This window comes from Malus sylvestris, chromosome 7 (assembly GCF_916048215.2).
Source record: "Malus sylvestris chromosome 7, drMalSylv7.2, whole genome shotgun sequence".
NCBI classification, from domain to species: domain Eukaryota; kingdom Viridiplantae; phylum Streptophyta; class Magnoliopsida; order Rosales; family Rosaceae; genus Malus; species Malus sylvestris.
In genome coordinates this window covers 23,174,263-23,194,418 of record NC_062266.1, presented here as the reverse complement: position 1 = coordinate 23,194,418, position 20,156 = coordinate 23,174,263, and the positions used below count along the sequence as shown (strand labels likewise).

Here is a 20,156-nt window from a genome sequence, read left to right as displayed (position 1 = left end):
GGCCCCCGGGAAGCGATAACCAAAAGGAAGCAAAGAGAAAAATGAAGTCCCAAGATACCATTAGTGAACAAATTGCTACCGAATTTGCAAGATTGACCAAAAGTCATAGCTCTCGGGAGGACGAAGCAGTCCGAATACGTGTGGCTATGATGCAACTAGGGGATAGGGAGCAAGAGAGGTTCATAAATATGATGGTGGAGGACCTCAACAAATACACTTCAGAGAGGAAGAAGTGGTCATGTGGTAAGGAAAGGGAAATTTTGCAGGGGGATGCCAGAAGGAGTATATTTCAAGATGATAATTTATCTCGAGGCTATATCCCAAATCCACCACCAAGTCCATCACCAAATCAAGATGGTGGATATCATTATTAAGTTTATGTAGTTTATGAATTTTCGATTGTATTAAGTTTATGTAGTTTATTAATTATCGTTTTTTTTTACTTTATGTGGTTTATTAATTGTCCTTTGTATTAAGTTTATGTGGTTTATTAAATGTCATTTGTATTAAGTTTATGACTTATTAATTATTGTTTCAGTAGTCTAGATGCCTTCAATAATTATTGTACTTATTGTCAGTTGAGTCTGTAGAGCACCCATTAATTATTGTGCTATAGATGCCTTCAATAATTCAAACGGCCTTCAATAATTTGGACAATGTACTAATGAAAAGACTTGTCACAAGAAGACAATTCAATTTATTACTAGAAAATACCAACATAGTACATGCAAAATTATTACATAACATAACACATTATTACACTTAAGATTATCCATCATCTACGTTCTCCTTTTCGGCGCCATATATGCTCAACCAAATCCTTACAGAGTGTGTCATGACCTTGAGGAGCTTGAATTCTATTTAAACGTCTCATATGCTCATTGAGTGTGACCCTATCATGTCGGGTCTTGTATGTGGTTATAGCGAGATATTCAACATCTCTTGTCAAAACTCTTGCATATGTTGGTTGGTCATTATCCACCTCTTCGTCAGAATCTTCCTCAATTTCGACATATTCATCTTCCACAATCATGTTGTGCAAAATTATGCACGTTATCATGATTGAATTGAGGTCTTCGATATGCCAAAGTCGTGCAGGCCCTCTAACAATGACCCATCGAGCTTGTAGGATCTTGAACGCTTTCTCCACACCCTTCATGTAAGATTCTTGTCTCTGCGAAAATAATTTCTTCTTTGCATTATTGGGATGAGAATAATTTTGACAACATCATCGAACAGAGGAGAAGACCAAAGAACGTTGATATCGTTGTTTGATCTAGGTGCACCAAATAATGCATGCCAGATCCATGTGTCGTAAGACGCCACATCCTCTAGCACGATGGTTGGCTTATTATGATAGCCCTTGAATTGGCCAGCTCAAGTAGTAGGACAATTCTTCCACTCCCAATGCATACAATCGAGACTTCCTATCATGCCAGGGAAGCCTCTTTTGTCTGCCTTGCATAGAAGCCGCTTCAAGTCTTCACGATTTGGCTTGCAGAGGTATGTGGCTCCATAGATGGCTTCAATTGCTTTACAAAAACGCTTCAGGTTCTCAATAGCAATACTCTCCACAAGTCGGCAATACTCGTCAGTTGAGTTTGCAGAGCACCCATTAGCTAGCATCCGAAATGCAGATATGAGCTTCTGATGAGGTGATAGGCTTTGTTGGCCTACGAAATCTATCTTCCTTGCAAAGTAGTGGTCATGATAGACAACTGTGTTCAAGATGCTTTCAAAAAACTCTCTCCTCATCCGAAACCGCCTTCGAAAATCATGAGAATAATATCTCGGACTTTCAATGAAATAATCTTTCATCATTCAATCATGACATTCTTCTCTATCACGCTGCACAAATGAACGCTCCATGACAGAACCATGATGGCTAGATTTGGCATGGTGCTGATATTAAATAAGCGAGTTTGTAAATTCGGCTTCTTCTGCGTTCATTTCTGCATCGGCAGTTGCACGGCTTGCTTGGTATTATGCCATCTGCATTGTCAAGCTATGCCTTCTTCTATCACCCATTAATGAGATATTGATGATTTTTAGGAAACAAAAAAACTTTGAAAGTTGGAAGATTAGTGAATATAGAGGATTATTGAAGGTTTGAATGTTGTGTGATGGTTTGATATTCAACCTGTGTTTGTATAGAGAATGATTGAAGGTTTCAGTTTCATGTGTTTAGGTTTGTGTTTCATGTGTTTTGTATGTATGTTGGTATGTTTTTCGTGTGTGTCATGTGTTTCACATGTGTTATGTATGTGCTTCATCTCTATCATGTGTTTTGTATGTCCTTCACATTTGTTTTGTACATGCTTCACATATGTTATGTTTGTCTTGTGTGTTTCATGTCTTTTGTGTTTATACATCTCTACCATGATTTTCATATTCTTCCATAGTGTTTCGTGAGTTTCATGTATCGATTTAGTGATTTTTCAATATTTATCAGAATTTAAATATTTTTAGATTAAAATGTTCATAAAATTAATTTACAATAGTCTACATATTTTTTTTAAAAGCTAATTTAAGCAAAAAATTAGCCCAAATTCATTATTTAATAATCTGGGGCTAAAATTTTAGGCCAGAAGGGTTGGAGCAGAAAAGCTGTTTCTGGGTTAAAACCTAAATTTTCAGGGCTAAAAATTTTAGGTTTTAGGCCAAGAGTTGGAGATGGTCTTAGTGGTGGAGCCCCCACCCACATGGGTGTGTCTCTCACTTGTCTGCCAGTAAAATTGAGCCCAACGGCTCTTTTGGTTGATCAACAGCTCACATTCAAATGGGCTGTTGGTTATCCAACGGTCCACATTTAATTTAGTTAATATTTTTGTTTTATATTTATAAATTTGTTGAATACAATGACTGAAATCGAATATGATCAAATCTAATGGTAAAAAAAAAAATCTAACGGTCCAAATTTAAATTCAACGGTTAAATTAATTATAAACAATTATTTAAGTCAAAATTCACCCAAAAACTCTATAAATACCTATATATTTGTTGAAACATCCACACAAAACTCACTTTTCTCCGACAATTCTTCCAATTTTTCTTTCTACCATCTTCCAAAACCTTGTGTTTGCTCACGTGTCTTGTGTTTATACATCTCTATCATGTGTTTCATATTCTTCTATAGTGTTTCATGAGTTTCATGTGTCGGTTTAGTGATTTTTCAATTTTTATCGAAATTTAAATATTTTTAGGTTAAAATGTTTATAAAATTAATTTAGGATAGTCTACATAATTTTTTTTTAAAGTTAATTAAAAAAAAGCCTAAATTCATTCTTTAATAATCTGGGGCTAAAATTTTAAGCTAGAAGGATTGTAGCAGAAAAGCTGTTTCTGAGTTAAAACCTAAATTTTCTAGGCTAAAAATTTTAGGTTTTAGGCCAAGGGTTGAAGATTGTCTTAAAGTCATATATACAAGTGAATTTTAATTCAATAAAGATATTAGTAATTTGAATGATTTGTGATTGTGAATGTTATTTAGAGTCTTTCTTTCATCACATTCTATTAGCTAACTGAATAAGCTAGTTATTCTCTAAACATAACATTTGGTTCCAAAAAAGCCTTGCTTATACTTAACTTTCTTCACAACGTTGCTTGCTTCAAGGTGTAGAATAAGCATTTGGAACTTAAACGTTAGATTCTAGTCTCATAGTGATAATTACTTCAATTATAGGTTATAAGTCTCTGGTTCCAGTAATTTAATGCTTAAACTCTAAAACGGGCAATTCTATACCCTAAGCAATTAGTCATGTCAATAAGTGAGATCATAATTGAGTGAAAACGACCATGACCTTAAATAAGATTTTCCAAAATGTTAGTCCCTTGAAAATAGAAGAGGAATTGGATCCTTTCCGAGGCAACCCCTCGGGATCATAATTGAGTGAAAATTACCATGACCTTAAACGTTAGATTCTAGTCTCATAGTGGTAATTACTTCAATTATAGGTTATAAGTCTCCGGTTCCAGTAATTTAATGCTTAAACTCTAAAACAGGCGATTTTATACCCTAAGCAATTAGTCATGTCAATAAGTGAGATCATAATTGAGTGAAAATGACAATGACCTTAAATAAGATTTTCCAAAACGTGAGTCCCTTGAAAAAAGAAGAGGAATTGGATCCTCTCCAAGGCAACCCCTCGGGATCCTCCTGACCGGTGTTAGTGGGCCGTTGAATTTTTATCCAATGACTACAAACAGGGGGTCTTTTAAAAGTTATAATAATTGTAGTTGTTTGTACCATACTTAGGGCATCCATATTTAGACCTCATATAAATACTCGGGGAGACTCAAATGTCATTATGCAATAAATGGAAGGGCAAATATGTAATAAGTGAGGAGCCATTATTCTATAAAAGGACCCCTCACTCTCCTCATTAGGGGAGGCCAATTCTTAGGCCATGGGAAGAACTCTCTCACCCTCAGAAGCTCTCTCTCCCTCACCATCATTAAAGAAAACAATATTAGTGTGGACGTAGCCCAAACATTGGGGTGAACCACGACACATCTTGTGTTTTTTACATTTCTTGCAGATTCACGGTCGGATTTACGTTGTTCCAAGACCTCCGGTTTTGTGCATTAACATTTGGTGTCGTCTGTGGGAATCAATATGAGAAGTTATGTCGGTTCTCTTTCATTTTTCCACCTCCACTGTGAATCTGCAAAATCTGCAAAAAACTCGAGAACCCAAAGTTTTCCCAAAAAACCCACGGAGCCACCTCATCTCTCACTCAGTCTCTCTCTGCAATTGCAAGACAAAATCCCCCATCCTCATTTACCCTCTCTCTCTTTCTAGATTGATGGGTATTAAAATCTCAACCACTATTTTCAGATTTGTGGGTATGGAAATTCTAAATTCCAGCGTTCGTCAGGTGGGTTGATACTGGATGAGTGGTTGGGGGTCTGATTTTCATAATTTTCCGAGAGAAGCAATTCGACATCTTCAACATCTCAGAGGATTCACAGCAGCCATTGTACTTGGCACCCTCCGACCTCGCCATGCTTGTTCACTATATCCAGAAAAGCCTCATCTTTGCCAAACCTCCGAAATCCATGGATCACCGCCACAAGGCGGAGTTCATCAATTAAAAGAATAGGCAAAGCCCAGATCCAACGTCGGAGAACGAATATCAGGCTGTCAGTCGTCGCATCCAGCAGTTGTCCCTACACCTAACCCCTGATCACACCCAGTGGGGAGTCAATGATGATAAACCCAGTGGTTTGAACTGAAGTAGTGAGAGATCAAGCACCACGTGCGGGACCCAGTTGGCTTCTGATAGCCTGCGCTTCCGACAGATCCGAAGAGTTCCTGCCAAACCAGAGGCTTCGTTTCCAGTAGTTTCCTCTGTAAACCGTCTTCCAAATCTCGCCTCCAATGTCGAAGAAACGAGGTCTTTCGTTGGACGAGAAGCGTGAGAAGATGCTTCAGATCTTCTATGATTCTCAAGATTTCTTCCTTCTAAAGGAGCTTGAGAAGTCAGGGTCAAAGAAATGTGTAATCTCTTAGTCTGTGAAAGATGTGATTCAGAGTTTAGTGGATGATGATCTTGTTTTCAAAGACAAGATAGGAACCTCCATTCGCCCTGACATCGTCGGCCAACGAGAACAAGGTTCAGGTACCGGCGACATCGCCCTCTGTGGGGAACACGTGGTGTGTGGTAAATGGGCAGGCAGGGGAGGAGAAGCTTCAGACATCAGCTCAGACACTAGCCCTCACTTCTTCAAACACTAGCCTTCTTTATTCAGCTGTCGTTCAGGACCAGTTAGATGTAGTCAACGCCATCTTGGATGCCGACATCAGCTCAGACAGACTCAATGAGATCACTGTTATATTTCTACGCAGGAAATGCAAGAGAGCAAGCCATTTGGTTACTTTCGAGGCCTGTAAGAAGCAAGCTTCGTGTCATGGGCTATCTGGTTCTAAATCTTTCTGTGTGGTGAGCTGAGCTGTACGCAGTTTGTGTATCAACTTAGGCTCAGAACGTCGGTTGCCGGTGGAATTGGCTGCGGCGCTCAGGACGGGGCTTCTGCAGTGGAAGACCAGTAGAATGATGAAAATGGTGCTCTTTTTGGGTGTCGAGAAAGACGATTTTGACGCCGTTCTTGGGTTTAACTTGGTTCCTCCCAACGCCTCAGTGAAATCTTCTCGTGTTGCTACCACTGGGACAAGCTCAGATCATTCCGTAGATCTTTCAACCAAAACGCTGATAGAGGAACAGTGGGAAAGCAAAAGCAAAGCAAAAGAGAGAGGCGCAGTGGAAAAGCAAAAGCAAAGCAAAAGAGAAAGGCGCAGTGGAAAAGCAAAAGCAAAGCAGAAAGAAAAGCAGAAAGTAAAGGCAGAAAGCAAAAGAAGATAAAAAGAAGCAGACATAATTGCGGTGGTGATGACATGCATAAAAAAGAATTATGGGCGTGACCCATTGAGCAGAATGTCGGATTTATTTTTAAATGATGTAATTTATTTTTCATATCTTTCGGAGACATCTGTATAAACCCCATCAGAGAGGTAATAAAAAAAAAATGGCAAGCCCATAATAATGGGCTAGAATGTTATGTGGAGGACGAATGCCCATATGCCCAAAAAAGTCAGGCCCTCTATTATCATCAACCAGGTGATCAAAATTACGTCCAGTACTACAAAAAATTATTCGGCAGCTGTTCGCTTTTACCACCAACCAGGTGATCAAAAGTACGCCCAGTACTCCAAAATTATTCAGCAACCTGCTGCTATTATCACCAACCAGATGATTAAAAGTACGTCCAGTACTCCAAAATTATTCGGCAGCCTGCCGCTATTATTACCAACCAGGTGATCAAAAGTATGTCCAGTACTCTAAAATTATTTATGAGCATCACTTATGTCAATCATACATAAACATTCATGAGCATCACTCATGTCAATCAAACATAAACATTCATGACAATCATTCATGTTAACATTCATAAGCATCACTTATGTTAGCATTCATGAGCATCACTCATGTCAACATACATGAGCATCACTCATGTCAATCAACATAAACATTCATGAGCATCACTCATGTCAATCTAGCTTCAAAAGCTTCATTTACAAAGCTTTAGCTTCAAAAGCTTCATTTACAAAGCTTTAGCTTCGAAAGCTTCATATACAGAGCTCTAGCTTCGAAAGCTTCATTTATAGAGCTCCATCTTTGAAAGCTTCATTTGCAAAAGCTTTAGCTTTAAAAGCTTCATTTACAGATTCGGCCCATACATGGATTCAATTTGAAGTCTCCAGCCAATAGACCCTATTGACTTAAGACTTGGGGGACTACATTATGTACCATCTATTGGGCCTCAACTGGGCCTCATGAAAAATACTTGGGGGACTTAGCCCATTATTTATGTACTGAGGAGCGAGCTCTTCTTATATAAAAGGGACTCCCTCACTTTCATTAGAGAGCACCCCTTATTCATGTACTAAGGAGCGAGCCCTTATTTTATAAAAGGGACTCCCTCACTGTAACATCCCACATCGCCCAAGGGAGTGATCCTTAAATGTATATTCCCATCCTTACCTAGCACGAGGCCTTTTGGGAGCTCACTGGCTTCGGATTCCGTCGGAACTCCGAAGTTAAGCGAGAGGGGGGCTAGAGCACTCCCAGGATGGGTGACCCATTGGGAAGTTGCTCGTGAGTTCCCAAAAACAAAACCGTGAGGGCGTAGTCGGGGCCCAAAGCGGACAATATCGTGCTACGGTGGTGGAGCGGGACTGGGAAGTGATCCACCCCGGGCTTGGATGTGACAATTTGGTATCAGAGCCTAACCCTGGTCGTGGTGTGCCGACGAGGACGTCGGACCCCTAAGGGGGGTGGATTGTAACATCCCACATCGCCCATGGGAGTGATCCTTAAATGTATATTCCCATCCTTACCTAGCACGAGGCCTTTTGGGAGCTCACTGGCTTCGGGTTCCGTCGGAACTCCGAAGTTAAGTGAGAGGGGGGCTATAGCACTCCCAGGATGGGTGACCCATTGGGAAGTTGCTCGTGAGTTCCCAAAAACAAAACCGTGATGGCGTAGTCGGGGCCCAAAGCGGACAATATCGTGCTACGGTGGTGGAGCGGGCCTGGGAAGTGATCCACCCCGGGCTGGGATGTGACACTCACCTTTATTAGAGAGTATCGCCGCCAACTGAGCAACCGCCTCGCCGCGAGCATCACTCCTAACCCATTATTCATGTACTGAGGAGCGAGCCCTTATTTTATAAAATGGACTCCCTCACCTTCATTAGAGAGCATCACCGCCAGTTGAGCAATCGCATCGCCGCGAGCATTAACTCTAGCCCATCATTTATGTATTGAGGAGCGAGCCCTTATTCTATAAAAGGGACTCCCTTACCTTCAACGCCATAAGCTGAGCCAACCAAGGCAACATAAGCCACAAGCCGAGCTGACTCGCAACATGTGCTACTTCTAGTTGAGCATCATTTCAGATTGGGCACCGCCACATATCGAGTATCAATTCTAGACAACATCTAGTTACTTCGGCCCACACATGGATTGAATTTCAAGTCTCCAGCCAAAAGACTCTTTTAACTGAAGACTTGGGGGACTACTGTTTGTACCATACTTAAGGTCTCCGTATTTAGACCTCGTATAAATACTCGGGGGACTCAAATGTCATTATGCAATAAATGGAGGGGCAAATATGTAATAGTGAGGAGCCCTTATTCTATAAAAGGACCTTTCACTCTCCTCATTAGGGGAGGCCAATTCTTAAGCCATAAGAAGAGCTCTCTCACCCTCAAAAGCTCTCTCCCTCACCATCATTAGAGAAATACAATATCAATGTGGACGTAACCCAAACATTGGGGTGAACCACGATACATCTTGTGTTCTTTACATTTCTTGCAGATTCACGGTCGGATTTACGTTGTTCCAAGACCTCCGGTTTTGTGCATCAACAGTAGCCGTTAGATTTTTATCCAATGGCCCACTAACCCCCATTAGGAGGATCCTTAGGGTTTGCCTCGGAGAGGATCCAATTCCAAAAGAAGTGACGTCTTGTGTAGATATTTGTTGAATTTTGCTACACAAACCTCTTGCGGTGCCTCACCTATTCAAATTTGAGCACACTATAAACCTCATTCATTTCTACAAATTAATATTTTATGAACATATTTTAGTGAATAAATTTTAGTGAGTGGGTATGAGTAAGGATCCTTGCCTGATTCTCTTTGTGAGGATCTCAAGGATCATTCAATCACATTTGTTCATCGTATATCGTGCGGTTAGTTTTTGTTAGGTACTGTTTATATTCAATTTTAAATAAAAAAATTTACAATAATTTCTGACCGCACGATATATAATAAACGGATGTAATTAAATGATTCTTATAATCCTCACAAAAAATAATCTAGCGAGGATTTGGTTGTTGACTGAAGTCCAATGCGAAATGCTAGTATAAGTCCCAAGGTAGGGTAGGCAGCCTAGGATTGAGAATCTGGGATACGAGACAAGACCACAGGAAGCTGTTTCCTCCTCTTGTTCTTGGACATTAGTCCAAAAGACCCCAAGGTGACTATGAGAGAGCAATTTGCACATGAGAATTTGTTTGGTCATATTCTGCTGCGGATTGCACACACCGCTAATGAATCTTGAGGTTCTTGGCACTGCAAACCCCTCCACCATGCACCTTTTAGTCGCCTTCTGCAAACTCGAAATTACGGTTTAACCCTCCTGCTTCACTGCTTAAAACCACCACTATTTGCACTGCAGCCTTCACCACACAACCACACAAGACAGAAGCATCCATCTGCAGCTTGCTGTGAGGAGCTCAACTGCTTCTGTAGGAAGTAGGTTCTTCTACGATCTAGAAACACTTTTTAAGTTTGACTGCCAAACATAGGCAGAAACCCTTTTGATTGTCAAAAAGCACTTTTAGCCGTTTCAGAAGCAATCCCAAGTTGATCTTATTACGATTTGATAATCTTTTGTGTTTTACTGTTTTGCAGAAGATAATAGAATTACGAAGTTTATGGCAACCATCACTGCTTCAAGCTTTGCCTCCACAAGTTCCCATGTCAGCTATGGCGCTGTATCGTCCGGATCAGACCCGAAAACAGGATTTAAGAAAATGAGTTTTGGAAAACAGACCCTGACTCACAATGGGTTGAGAGCTTTGAACTCGGTGGACGAGCTCCGAGTCAGAATCATGGCCAATTCAGTTGCAAGGCTAACGAGGGGCAAAACCGTCAACAGCACTAGGAAGACTTCGGGAGTCATTGTTTGTGGAAGTGGGATGAATTTAGTGTTTCTGGGAACTGAGGTTGGTCCATGGAGTAAAACTGGTGGACTTGGTGATGTTCTTGGAGGCCTCCCACCGGCAATGGCTGTAAGCTTTGCTTCCTCTCTTGATTTGTAGTTAATACGCACAAATAGAAGCGGACGATACTAAACAGACAATAAACTGTATATAAGCAATGGTTTAGTTCCCATTTATTGTCAGCGTAGTGTCAAGCGAGTTTTGTTTTTGATTAAAAGTTTGTGACCGGTTATGTTTGCACATATTTCAGTAACGAATTCTGGTAACTAAATTGATCCTTCTTCAGGCAAATGGGCATCGAGTGATGACGATTTCTCCGCGTTATGATCAGTACAAGGATGCATGGGATACAGAAGTCACAGTTGAGGTGCGTGTAACATATAACCTTGATCAACATTGAAATAGAACAATGAATGAATTTTTGGTTGTTCAACTGATTTATTCCTATCCTATTCCCATCTGTGTAGCTTAAAGTGGGAGATAAAACCGAAACAGTTCGATTTTTTCACTGCTACAAACGAGGAGTTGATCGTGTTTTCGTGGATCACCCATTGTTTCTCGAAAAGGTTTGGTCTTATATTTTCACTCACTGATCTTTCCAATGTTTTGGAAATAGCATGACAAGGAAGAAACCTCGATTTCTTATTTTGTGATTGGTTGTTAAGGTATGGGGGAAAACTGCATCCAAAATTTATGGTCCGGTCGCTGGAGTCGATTTCAAGGACAATCAACTTAGATTCAGCCTTCTATGCCAGGTTAGTAATGTCCACCCTCGTTTGTCTATTTTCGTAACGAGCGTAAATAATACATTTTGTTACTAACTGTTATCAAGTGTTTAGTACAAATGTTAATCTGTGCATCTTCTGATTGTATAATTTTAGGCAGCTCTAGTAGCACCAAGAGTTCTGAACCTTAACAGCAGCAAATATTTTTCTGGACCATATGGTAGGCAAAAATCATCTCCAATTCTTTTCACCAACACCACTTTTACAAAATCTTTTACGCGTTAATTGGTAGTACGACATTTCTGCGTGCAGGGGAAGAAGTTGTTTTCATTGCCAACGATTGGCACACCGCCCTGCTTCCATGCTACCTGAAAGCCATATACAAGCCTAAAGGCATATACAAGACCGCCAAAGTAGCCTTTTGCATTCACAACATTGCTTACCAAGGCAGATTTGCTTTCGCTGACTTTGCACTTCTCAATCTGCCCAATGAATTCAAGAGCTCGTTTGATTTCATTGACGGGTAAGTTTTTTCGCAGTTTTTAAATAGCGTAGACCGCATAGCATTATCTGACTGAAAGTTGAGTATGATTGGTTCAATTCCACAGGTATAACAAACCAGTAAAGGGGAGGAAAATCAACTGGATGAAAGCAGGAATCTTGGAATCAGACAAGGTCTTGACTGTTAGCCCATACTATGCCGAAGAACTTGTTTCTTCAGTTGAGAAAGGAGTTGAATTGGATAACATTCTTCGGAAATCTAGAATTCAAGGAATTGTGAATGGCATGGACGTCCAGGAATGGAATCCCGTAACTGACAAGTATACAACTGTCAAATATGATGCTTCAACTGTAAGAATACTCATCGTACAACTTCCATAACCGCACTGCGTGCAAATTCTATGATTTGTATGGCAATGACTCTTTAAATTTGACTTGCTTAGGTGGCTGATGCAAAGCCTCTTTTGAAAGAAGCCCTCCAAGCAGAAGTCGGACTGCCGGTGGATAGAGACATCCCTGTCATAGGTTTCATTGGGAGGCTTGAAGAACAGAAGGGTTCGGACATTCTCATAGAAGCCATTCCCCATTTTATCAAAGAGAATGTTCAGATTATAGTCCTCGTAAGTACCGGACATGGAAGTTGTTCCTCTCCTTATATTGCTTATCTGTTTGTCATGCCACCAAAACCTATATCTGTATATCATCCTGATCTGCATTCTACAATTTCCTCAGGGGACTGGCAAAAAGCCAATGGAGAAGCAGCTTGAACAGCTGGAAACAGAATACCCAGACAAAGCCCGAGGAATAGCGAAATTCAATGTCCCTCTGGCCCATATGATCACGGCAGGAGCTGATTTCATGTTGGTTCCAAGCAGATTCGAGCCATGTGGTCTCATCCAGTTGCACGCCATGCGTTATGGAACTGTAAGATCCATTTCCCAAGCAAGTTCTACGTCCGAAGGTACTTCTTGCCTTAGTACTGAATCGCTGCTACGCTTCTGCAGGTGCCCATTGTTGCGTCAACCGGCGGGTTGGTAGACACTGTTAAAGAAGGATTCACTGGATTTCATATGGGAGCCTTCAATGTGGAAGTAATACTTAAGTTCCTTCCCTTTAGTTTTACAGAATCTTTTATACTTTTGTGTGAGCTCAAGTTTCGGAAATTGATGTTTCAGTGCGAAGTTGTTGATCCAGTGGATGTACAAGCAATTGCTACAACCGTCACAAGAGCCCTCGGAAGTTATGGAACTCCAGCTTTTACTGAGATCATAAGCAACTGCATGGCTCAAGATCTCTCGTGGAAGGTAAAGACATCGCGCCTCACACAATCCATTTACAATTAGTCGCATTCTTGCATTCCTAAATCCTTTGAATCGGAACCGCGCAGGGTCCTGCTAAGAAGTGGGAGGAAGTGCTGCTGAGTTTGGGTGTCGCCAACAGCGAACTTGGGATTGAGGGTGAGGAAATTGCACCGCTCGCAAAGGAAAATGTCGCAACGCCATGAGAAACACGAGTTAACCAGCAGTTGACCGGTTTTGTGAAGAAACACGGAAGAAATCTGCTGCGCGCCCTAACTGACCGTCTTGTGTGCAGTATATTTACAAGCAACACAGTGCGTGAGGGCATCAATTGAGGCAATTTGCGTATCTTAGGTCGCCCGTGGAGGGCTGTAGCGGGGCTATAGATCTAACGAAACCAATAGCAGATTCATATTCGATTGTCTTTTCTTCGATGCATATTTTCACATACATTTATCGTAGCATCGCAGTTCGATAATATGAAGTTTCCGTAAGCAAAACACACATCAAGCCGGGAAATTTACAGCAACTCAAGTATTGAATGCAGAAAATATAACCGTAGAGTTCGGTCAGGAAAACACGAGCACAATGCAAGTCTTAACTGCCTCCATGTGCCCTAAAAACAATTTGGGCAATGCCCAATCAATCTCTGTAAACAAGACTAAAGCATTCTAACGAGAGTTATGCAACCAACACAGAGCTCGTGATCATGTTCCGAAGCATGTATTGCACATCAAACGGCAGATAAAACCATCGCAAACAATTCAATTTCAAGATCAAAAGAGTAACATACGTTTATATCAAGAAATTCAAACATAAGATGTTCACAAAAAGGACACGTTCGGCAGAAAACCAGGAGCCTTTAACAATTTCTCCATTAGCACTACATATCATAAGCCAAAAAGAAAGACACCCCCTACCAGATTGATACGGTAACTAATCTCAAAGTACTAAAAACCATCAAACAGAAGAATGGATTACATCTTTGCTGAAAGGAGCTCCTAATCGAACAAGCTGAATCCCATATCGTCATCACTCTCCTCCTTGGGCTCTTCCTGTAAAAGTCATAATCGAAACCAAAACGAGCAAATCAGATAACCCGACACTTACTAACCACAACAATTTCAACAAATTCCCTCGATGAAAAATGATAGAATTGACCCAATACCTTCTTCTCCTCTACTGCAGGAGCAGCGGCAGCTGGGGCAGCCCCACTGGCACCTGAAGCAGCAACGGCTACAGCAGCACCGCCGCCACCAGCGCCAACATTCAGGATGAGGTCTTCAATGTTCCTCTTCTCGGCGAGCTTGGCGAACAAGCCGGGCCAGTAAGACTCAACAGTGATATTAGCAGCTTTCACCACTGTTGCAATCTTCTCAGCCTATTACAAACCAATATTAAGGAGAATCACAGCTTCCATAAACAACATTTCTAAATTTCTATTTAATCTAACCCATTAACTTAAACCAAATCAAAATAAAATAACACAAATAAACACAACTAAATCAAACCCATATTAATCCATAGAAAAAAAACACGAACACGAAAGTTTAACAATTGCAGCATAAACATTAATAGCAAATCATAAAAATAAAACAATAAAAGCTAAAAAAACAAACTAACAAATAATAAAAACGAACATGTGAAAGAAAAATGGAAAAAAGGATACAGTGATGGGGATGCCATCATCGTGGAGGATTAGGGCGGCATAGGTGCAAGCAATCTCTGAAATCGACATCGTTTTTCGCTATAACGAACAACAACCAAGCCCACAATTATTAGTTTTGCCATGGAAAACATACTCAGAAGAGTTTGCAGTCGATGCTAACAGGAGAGAGAGAGAGAGAGAGAGAGAGAGAGAGAAAGAGGAGAGAGAGAGTCACCTGAGGGAGATGAGATCTGAGACTGATGGGTGGTAGAGAGCTGCGCGGCTGCAAAACCTCAACACTTTCTGGTCTAGGGTTTCTGATTTTCTAGCGAGGTAGGGCATTTAAAGGTGCGCAACAATGGCCTCGCCGGATTTTTTTGGAAGCGCAAGAGTAGGCTCAGGGCCCAGAAAGCCCAGTTCTCATTTTCTTATGGTGGTCAAAGCCCATTCATCCACTGGAGTTTGGACTATGGGTGATTTTATGGAGACCCCAAAATGATATTTGGACACCCAAGTTCTGACAAAGAAAAAGAAAAGAAAAAGAGATTCAATTTGTAGAATGAATTGAAAGTCCTTTATTAGACCTAGCAAAAACATTTCTCCTAAAAATAAGTTCTACTAGTTAAAATTTATCAAACACCCAACTGCTTTATTTTGCAACTGATTATTTTTAAAACACAGTAGAAATAATTTATTAAAAAAAGCACAACAATTCCAAACCGGCCCGGAATGATCTCATGTCATCAATCAATTTCTAGTTATATTTTTATTGACAAGCATATAGACAACCAATCAAAATATCGATTATATCAGTAATATAGACGATATATTGATAGTTAATATAGATTGAATGTGGTGAGCTAACTATTTCAATTTAATTCTATATAACAAACGAGGCTTAAAGGCGTCTCTAACAGCCTTGCTAAATGAGGTTGTTTGGGCATTTTAACAGAAATATCACAAGTTCCAACATGCTATTACTTGCTATATGCCTCTCTACTTTGACATTGTGAGCAGTTTCTTGCTAGATTTAGCGATGAGGAAAGAGAAATTCGCAAGCTAGCTTATACAAAAACAATTATCATTTATGTTCTTCCTCCACACGCTGTTTGGGTCGTGAATTGTGGATACTTCCACGATTAAGCGATCAATTCTAAGACGATGGAGTAGTGACTATTAGTTGCGACAATAACGACGAAATCGATGAGATATGGGATGACGGAGCTGATGAGATGGCCTAAGAAACGACATATAGGGAGAGTGAAGGGAAAAACAAAAAATAACGAAGAGATGGAATATGAGTGGTTCGAGAGAAATTGACGGAAAAGAGAGAAAGGTAGAAGAGAAAAAGAAGAGAGAGAGAGAGAGAGAGAGAGAGAAAAGTGGCTCTAGATAATGGTACAAGTTGACTTTCCTTTATTTTTTTTTGTCAAAAATTATAAATAAATTATTAAGACCTTATACAATCAATTAAGAATTTAAGATAAGATAATCCAATTCGATGACAAATATCTTCTCTCGTTAAAGTTAAACAATAGTACATTGCTTGAATTTCTTTTGTGACAAAGCAAAAATTCAGCTAGCAATTGGAGAAATTCCCCTACTGCTTACTGTTATTTTTTTCTTCAATATTGAAGCATGTTCATGTAATTTGAGACAAGTAATTCAATTTTGAATCTCAAAACCAAATCAAATTAATTATAAAAATACTACTCTCACCACATATTCGTATCATTATTTATATCATATCTCTTATAAAGATGAGACGCACATGTGTTGATGAGTCTATTTTTATTAAAAATACAGTACAAATAATAATACAAATATGCAATAAGTGTTATATTACTAAATTAATTATGCAAAACCATGCATTGCCTAAAAAATGAGAGATCTCCTTGGATTCCAAGCACATGCTTCAAAGCCTCAAAAGTGATTGATTGATTGTGCAAAAGAAGAATCATAGTAAAGAAAAACCAAAATAACCAAAAGGACAATCTTCTATTTCTTCAAATTAATCCATCCTATCTGAAAAAACAGTGACCAAATAAAAAAAAAATAAAAGTTACAAGTTAAATGGCCAATCAAGCTATCCCAAGCTTTTGACCAAACTGGTGTTTCAAAGACATAAAACAAATCTTTTGAAACCCGATTGCTTTTACCAATATAAACAGAGGTGGCTTTATGCCATTGGATGCTCTCAGCAATCCCAGACACATAATCCAAATGCTAATTAGTGTTGTGACTAGTGAGGCAGAAACCAAAGCCCAATATTTAGCTTCCACCTTCATGCAATTACATGAATTAATGATTACTTATGAGTCTTAATTAATTAATTAATTAATTAATTCCTTCCCTAATTCTACCAACTAACTTGAAAAATAAGCTAGACTCCCCCTAATTGTCCTAACCAAAGAACATGTTTGATGATGATGATGATGATGATGATGAAGTTAGTGAAGCAAATGAAGAACCAATCGGATGCTGACACTTGGATGAAACCCTTTTACCCTCTTCTGATAGTAGCTGATGTGATTAATCTGCAGAAGCAGGCAACTCTTCGGAAATGATGGCTTAAAATCTGGTTCTGTTAATGGCATTTTCCCCCTTCCCTTCCATCAATGCTGTTAGTCTTGAAAAGTTGACATTGTTTTGATGCTTTGTGGATATTAAGTTGCAGAACTCTGCCCAGAATTTACCCCAGAAGGTTGTGGGGCGTCTGCCCCCGCTGACGTGACCCCAGTTGCTGCTGCTGTTTCACCTGTAACATTTTGCAGGTAAACTGTAAATTCATATTTTCTCTTTGGAGTGTCACGGCGACGATATCTTAAGCGAATTATGCTGGAATATTAGCAGGAAAATGGTTAAAATGTTTTTACCTGGGGTAGTTGTGGAGGAGGTGATTGGCATTGAAGGAGGAGGAAGTGAGAGGATCCCAGCTGTGGAGGCGGACCCATAGGGCTGAGGCAAATAAGGGTACTGTACCATTTGGGGATATTGGACACCAAGGGCATGAGCCTGACTACTACTCTGAGCATATTGAGCATATAATGGGTAGACATTTTGGTAAATTCCAGCTGGCCCAGATGCACCTCCAGTTGTGGTGGTGTAGTAAGGTGAGAATTGTTGGCCGCCGCCACCATAGACACCGTAATAGTTCTGCACAATAACATGTATTTTGAACAAAAGTCAGCTTAAGAAAAAATCAAGAAAAAACAAAAGAAAAAATAGATATTATGTACCCACTTAAAGTGGTAAAACTATTTAATACTATGGTCTAATGATATTTTTCTTCAGATCTTTCTCTTAGTGTAAATAATATTTGTTTGTTAAAAAACAAGAAAAAGTGGTAAAAAATTTACCATGGGATACATGGAATCTTGTGCATATCCCTTGTACCTGTAATTTTACACCCAAAAAGAAGGAAAGAAAAATCAAATATAGGTAGACAGCAGTGAACTCGTATCATGTAAATTGTTCTCGAAATTATATGGAGAAGAAAAGAAAGTTTTTGATGTTTTTGTTCTGGGGAATTTGAGGCTTACCCATAAACTGGATAAGGAAATGTGTATTGGCCAGTGGGTTGAGGGAAATAGGTTGATGAGGATCCATGATAAGCAGCTGGTGGCGCCACCAACCTATGTGCTGCTCTAAACCTTCCTGCACCTGCAGCATTACCATAACAAAATCAACAAACACATTGGGTCTCTTTTCTTTGTTTCCAAACCCTAGCACATTTTAGATCCACATTCCCATTTAGGAATGGAAATATTTTCTGCGGGATGTGATTACTCGGTTCACCGGCAGAATACAGTAGGTCAACCAGGCACTCACATCCCGCAGAAGATTTATCCCGCATTGGAGAACAAAATGATTCAAGAAATGGTAAAAGAAAAGAATAAAATTATAGTATGAGAAAGGCAAAAACCATGAAGAGGAATTGGTGGGCGAGTCTTTTGTGCACCAAGAAATGCGAGATTGCAGTTTGCCCTCCTTCCATCAATCACAGGGGATGGATTTTGGCACGCCCTCACGGCTGCCTCTGGATACTTAAATGTAACCTAATCAAAGCAATCAAACATTAATTAACAAAGAAACACAAATTTTATGATCAGAAAAACCCAGAAAAATCACAAGAAAGAAAGTAATGGGATTTGCTTACAAATCCATAACCCTTGGATCTTCCAGTGTTTTTATCTGTGATCACAACAGCCTCCAAGATCTCCCCAAACTGTTCAAAATACCTTCTCATGGTTTCCCTTTGAGTCTCCCAGGCCAACCCTCCCACAAAGATTTTGGTAAAAGTTGTGTCATTGTATTGCCCTTGATTGTTCATGTAATTACTTCCCCCCACCATCGGAATTTGCCTTCCTTGATTCATCAAAACCAAAAACAAATACCCAAAAAAAAAACAAAAAGATTAAATTTTTTAATTTTTTTTTTTAAAAGAAGAAAAAAACCCAGAACCCAAATTTCTTTTGTGTTTCGTTTGAAAGATCACATCAAAGAAAACAGAGAAACACTCGTGCGGTTGGTGAGATTCTGTTTGTTCTTCTTCTTTGTGAAATGACTGGTTTTTTGGAATGAGACTGCTTCTTCTTCCTCTTCTATAACCGCCACTTTTTCACTCCGATTCTTCAACAACGATTCCCCTAACGAGAAAATCATTACTGTTTGAGGGTGGAAAAAGGAGAGAGAGAGAGAGAGAAAAATATTACCACCCCATCAAAATCTTTATATGCAAAAACACTAAAATGGAGTCGGAAGAAATATAAGAGGAGAAAAAGAAATATTGAATATTTTTAAAATTATTGGAAGAAAAAAAAAAGAAAGGAGAAAGACAAAAAAGCTGCCAGTGGGAACCCACGACAATGGTCGGCAAAGGTGGTGGCCAATGGAAATATGGAAGACCAGCAGAGACCAAAGGACTAGCCTTTCTTGCTGTATCACCACTTTCTCTTATTCTCAACTATATGCAATATTATATAATATATATACACACACACACACAAACACACGTAAGAATATAAATATTAAAATAATAATAATGTAGGATTGTGGTCTGTGGAGGGGGTGGGTCTGCATGAACAATTGCTTCGCTGTATTCAACCTTCCATATTTCCTGTTCTTCTTCTTCTCTCTCTCCTCTTTTCTCTGTGTTTCCACCCCCTCTTAATATTGCTTGCTCTGTTTATGGCATTTGGTTCGGTCTCTGAGGAGATAACATACCTTTGAGACTCTCTCTCTCTCTCTCTCTCTCTCTCTCTCTCTCTAAAGCTGCAGTTATCCTCCTAACTGAAAAAAGTACAGGAAGGAAGGAAACGGGATTGTTTTTGGTGGGCCAAAACTTTCTGGCACAACCTTCTAAAGTTTTCTTTGGCAATTATGGGTGTTTTAATCAATAATAAAAATTTTGGACCCCTTTTTTTTTTGTCAATAATTTTTTTTTTATTTAAGCATCTCTGGTTTTGTTAAGTACACCATCTCTCCTCTTCCTGATTCGATGCTGTTGAATACCTTAAATTGCCTACCAATTAGTGGCAAAGTCAAAATTCTAATTTTGGAGGCTTCTAATGTAAAAAGTCCAAAAATAATTTAGACGATAATAATATGAAAAATTAAACAGTAACACTTTTTATTTATAAATCGTAAAAACAACATTACAAGTTTCAATCCAAAATCATAAACATCGTTCTTA

General features: G+C 39.5%; 3 protein-coding genes across 4 annotated transcripts; 1 reads left to right on the top strand and 2 right to left on the bottom strand.

Moving 5' to 3' along the window:
• Positions 1-9,468: 9,468 nt before the first annotated feature.
• On the top strand, positions 9,469-13,313 carry LOC126629807 (granule-bound starch synthase 1, chloroplastic/amyloplastic-like). 2 transcript variants are annotated; one of them, XM_050299948.1, is made up of 13 exons: positions 9,469-9,819; positions 9,979-10,358; positions 10,576-10,656; positions 10,757-10,855; positions 10,955-11,044; positions 11,171-11,234; positions 11,327-11,537; positions 11,623-11,866; positions 11,959-12,135; positions 12,248-12,439; positions 12,520-12,606; positions 12,691-12,819; positions 12,903-13,313. In XM_050299948.1, the coding sequence occupies exons 2-13, from the start codon at positions 10,002-10,004 to the stop codon at positions 13,017-13,019; spliced, it is 1,848 nt and encodes a 615-aa protein (XP_050155905.1). In that variant the 5' UTR covers positions 9,469-9,819; positions 9,979-10,001; the 3' UTR covers positions 13,020-13,313. The 2 variants fall into 2 exon arrangements, with proteins under 2 accessions (XP_050155905.1, XP_050155904.1); XM_050299947.1 differs by having other exon boundaries at positions 9,469-9,823.
• Positions 13,314-13,581: 268 nt separating this feature from the next.
• Positions 13,582-14,845, bottom strand: LOC126629810 (60S acidic ribosomal protein P1-like). Its single transcript, XM_050299950.1, has 4 exons — positions 14,697-14,845; positions 14,483-14,560; positions 13,982-14,194; positions 13,582-13,868 (listed from the first exon to the last, which is right to left on the bottom strand). Exons 2-4 carry the CDS (start codon positions 14,549-14,551, stop codon positions 13,815-13,817), a joined length of 336 nt encoding a protein of 111 aa, XP_050155907.1. The 5' UTR covers positions 14,552-14,560; positions 14,697-14,845; the 3' UTR covers positions 13,582-13,814.
• Positions 14,846-16,440: 1,595 nt separating this feature from the next.
• LOC126629809 (uncharacterized) lies at positions 16,441-19,708 on the bottom strand. Its single transcript, XM_050299949.1, has 6 exons — positions 18,621-19,708; positions 18,387-18,519; positions 18,004-18,124; positions 17,821-17,857; positions 17,338-17,617; positions 16,441-17,219 (listed from the first exon to the last, which is right to left on the bottom strand). Exons 1-6 carry the CDS (start codon positions 18,837-18,839, stop codon positions 17,128-17,130), a joined length of 882 nt encoding a protein of 293 aa, XP_050155906.1. The 5' UTR covers positions 18,840-19,708; the 3' UTR covers positions 16,441-17,127.
• Between the last annotated feature and the right edge of the window lie 448 nt (positions 19,709-20,156).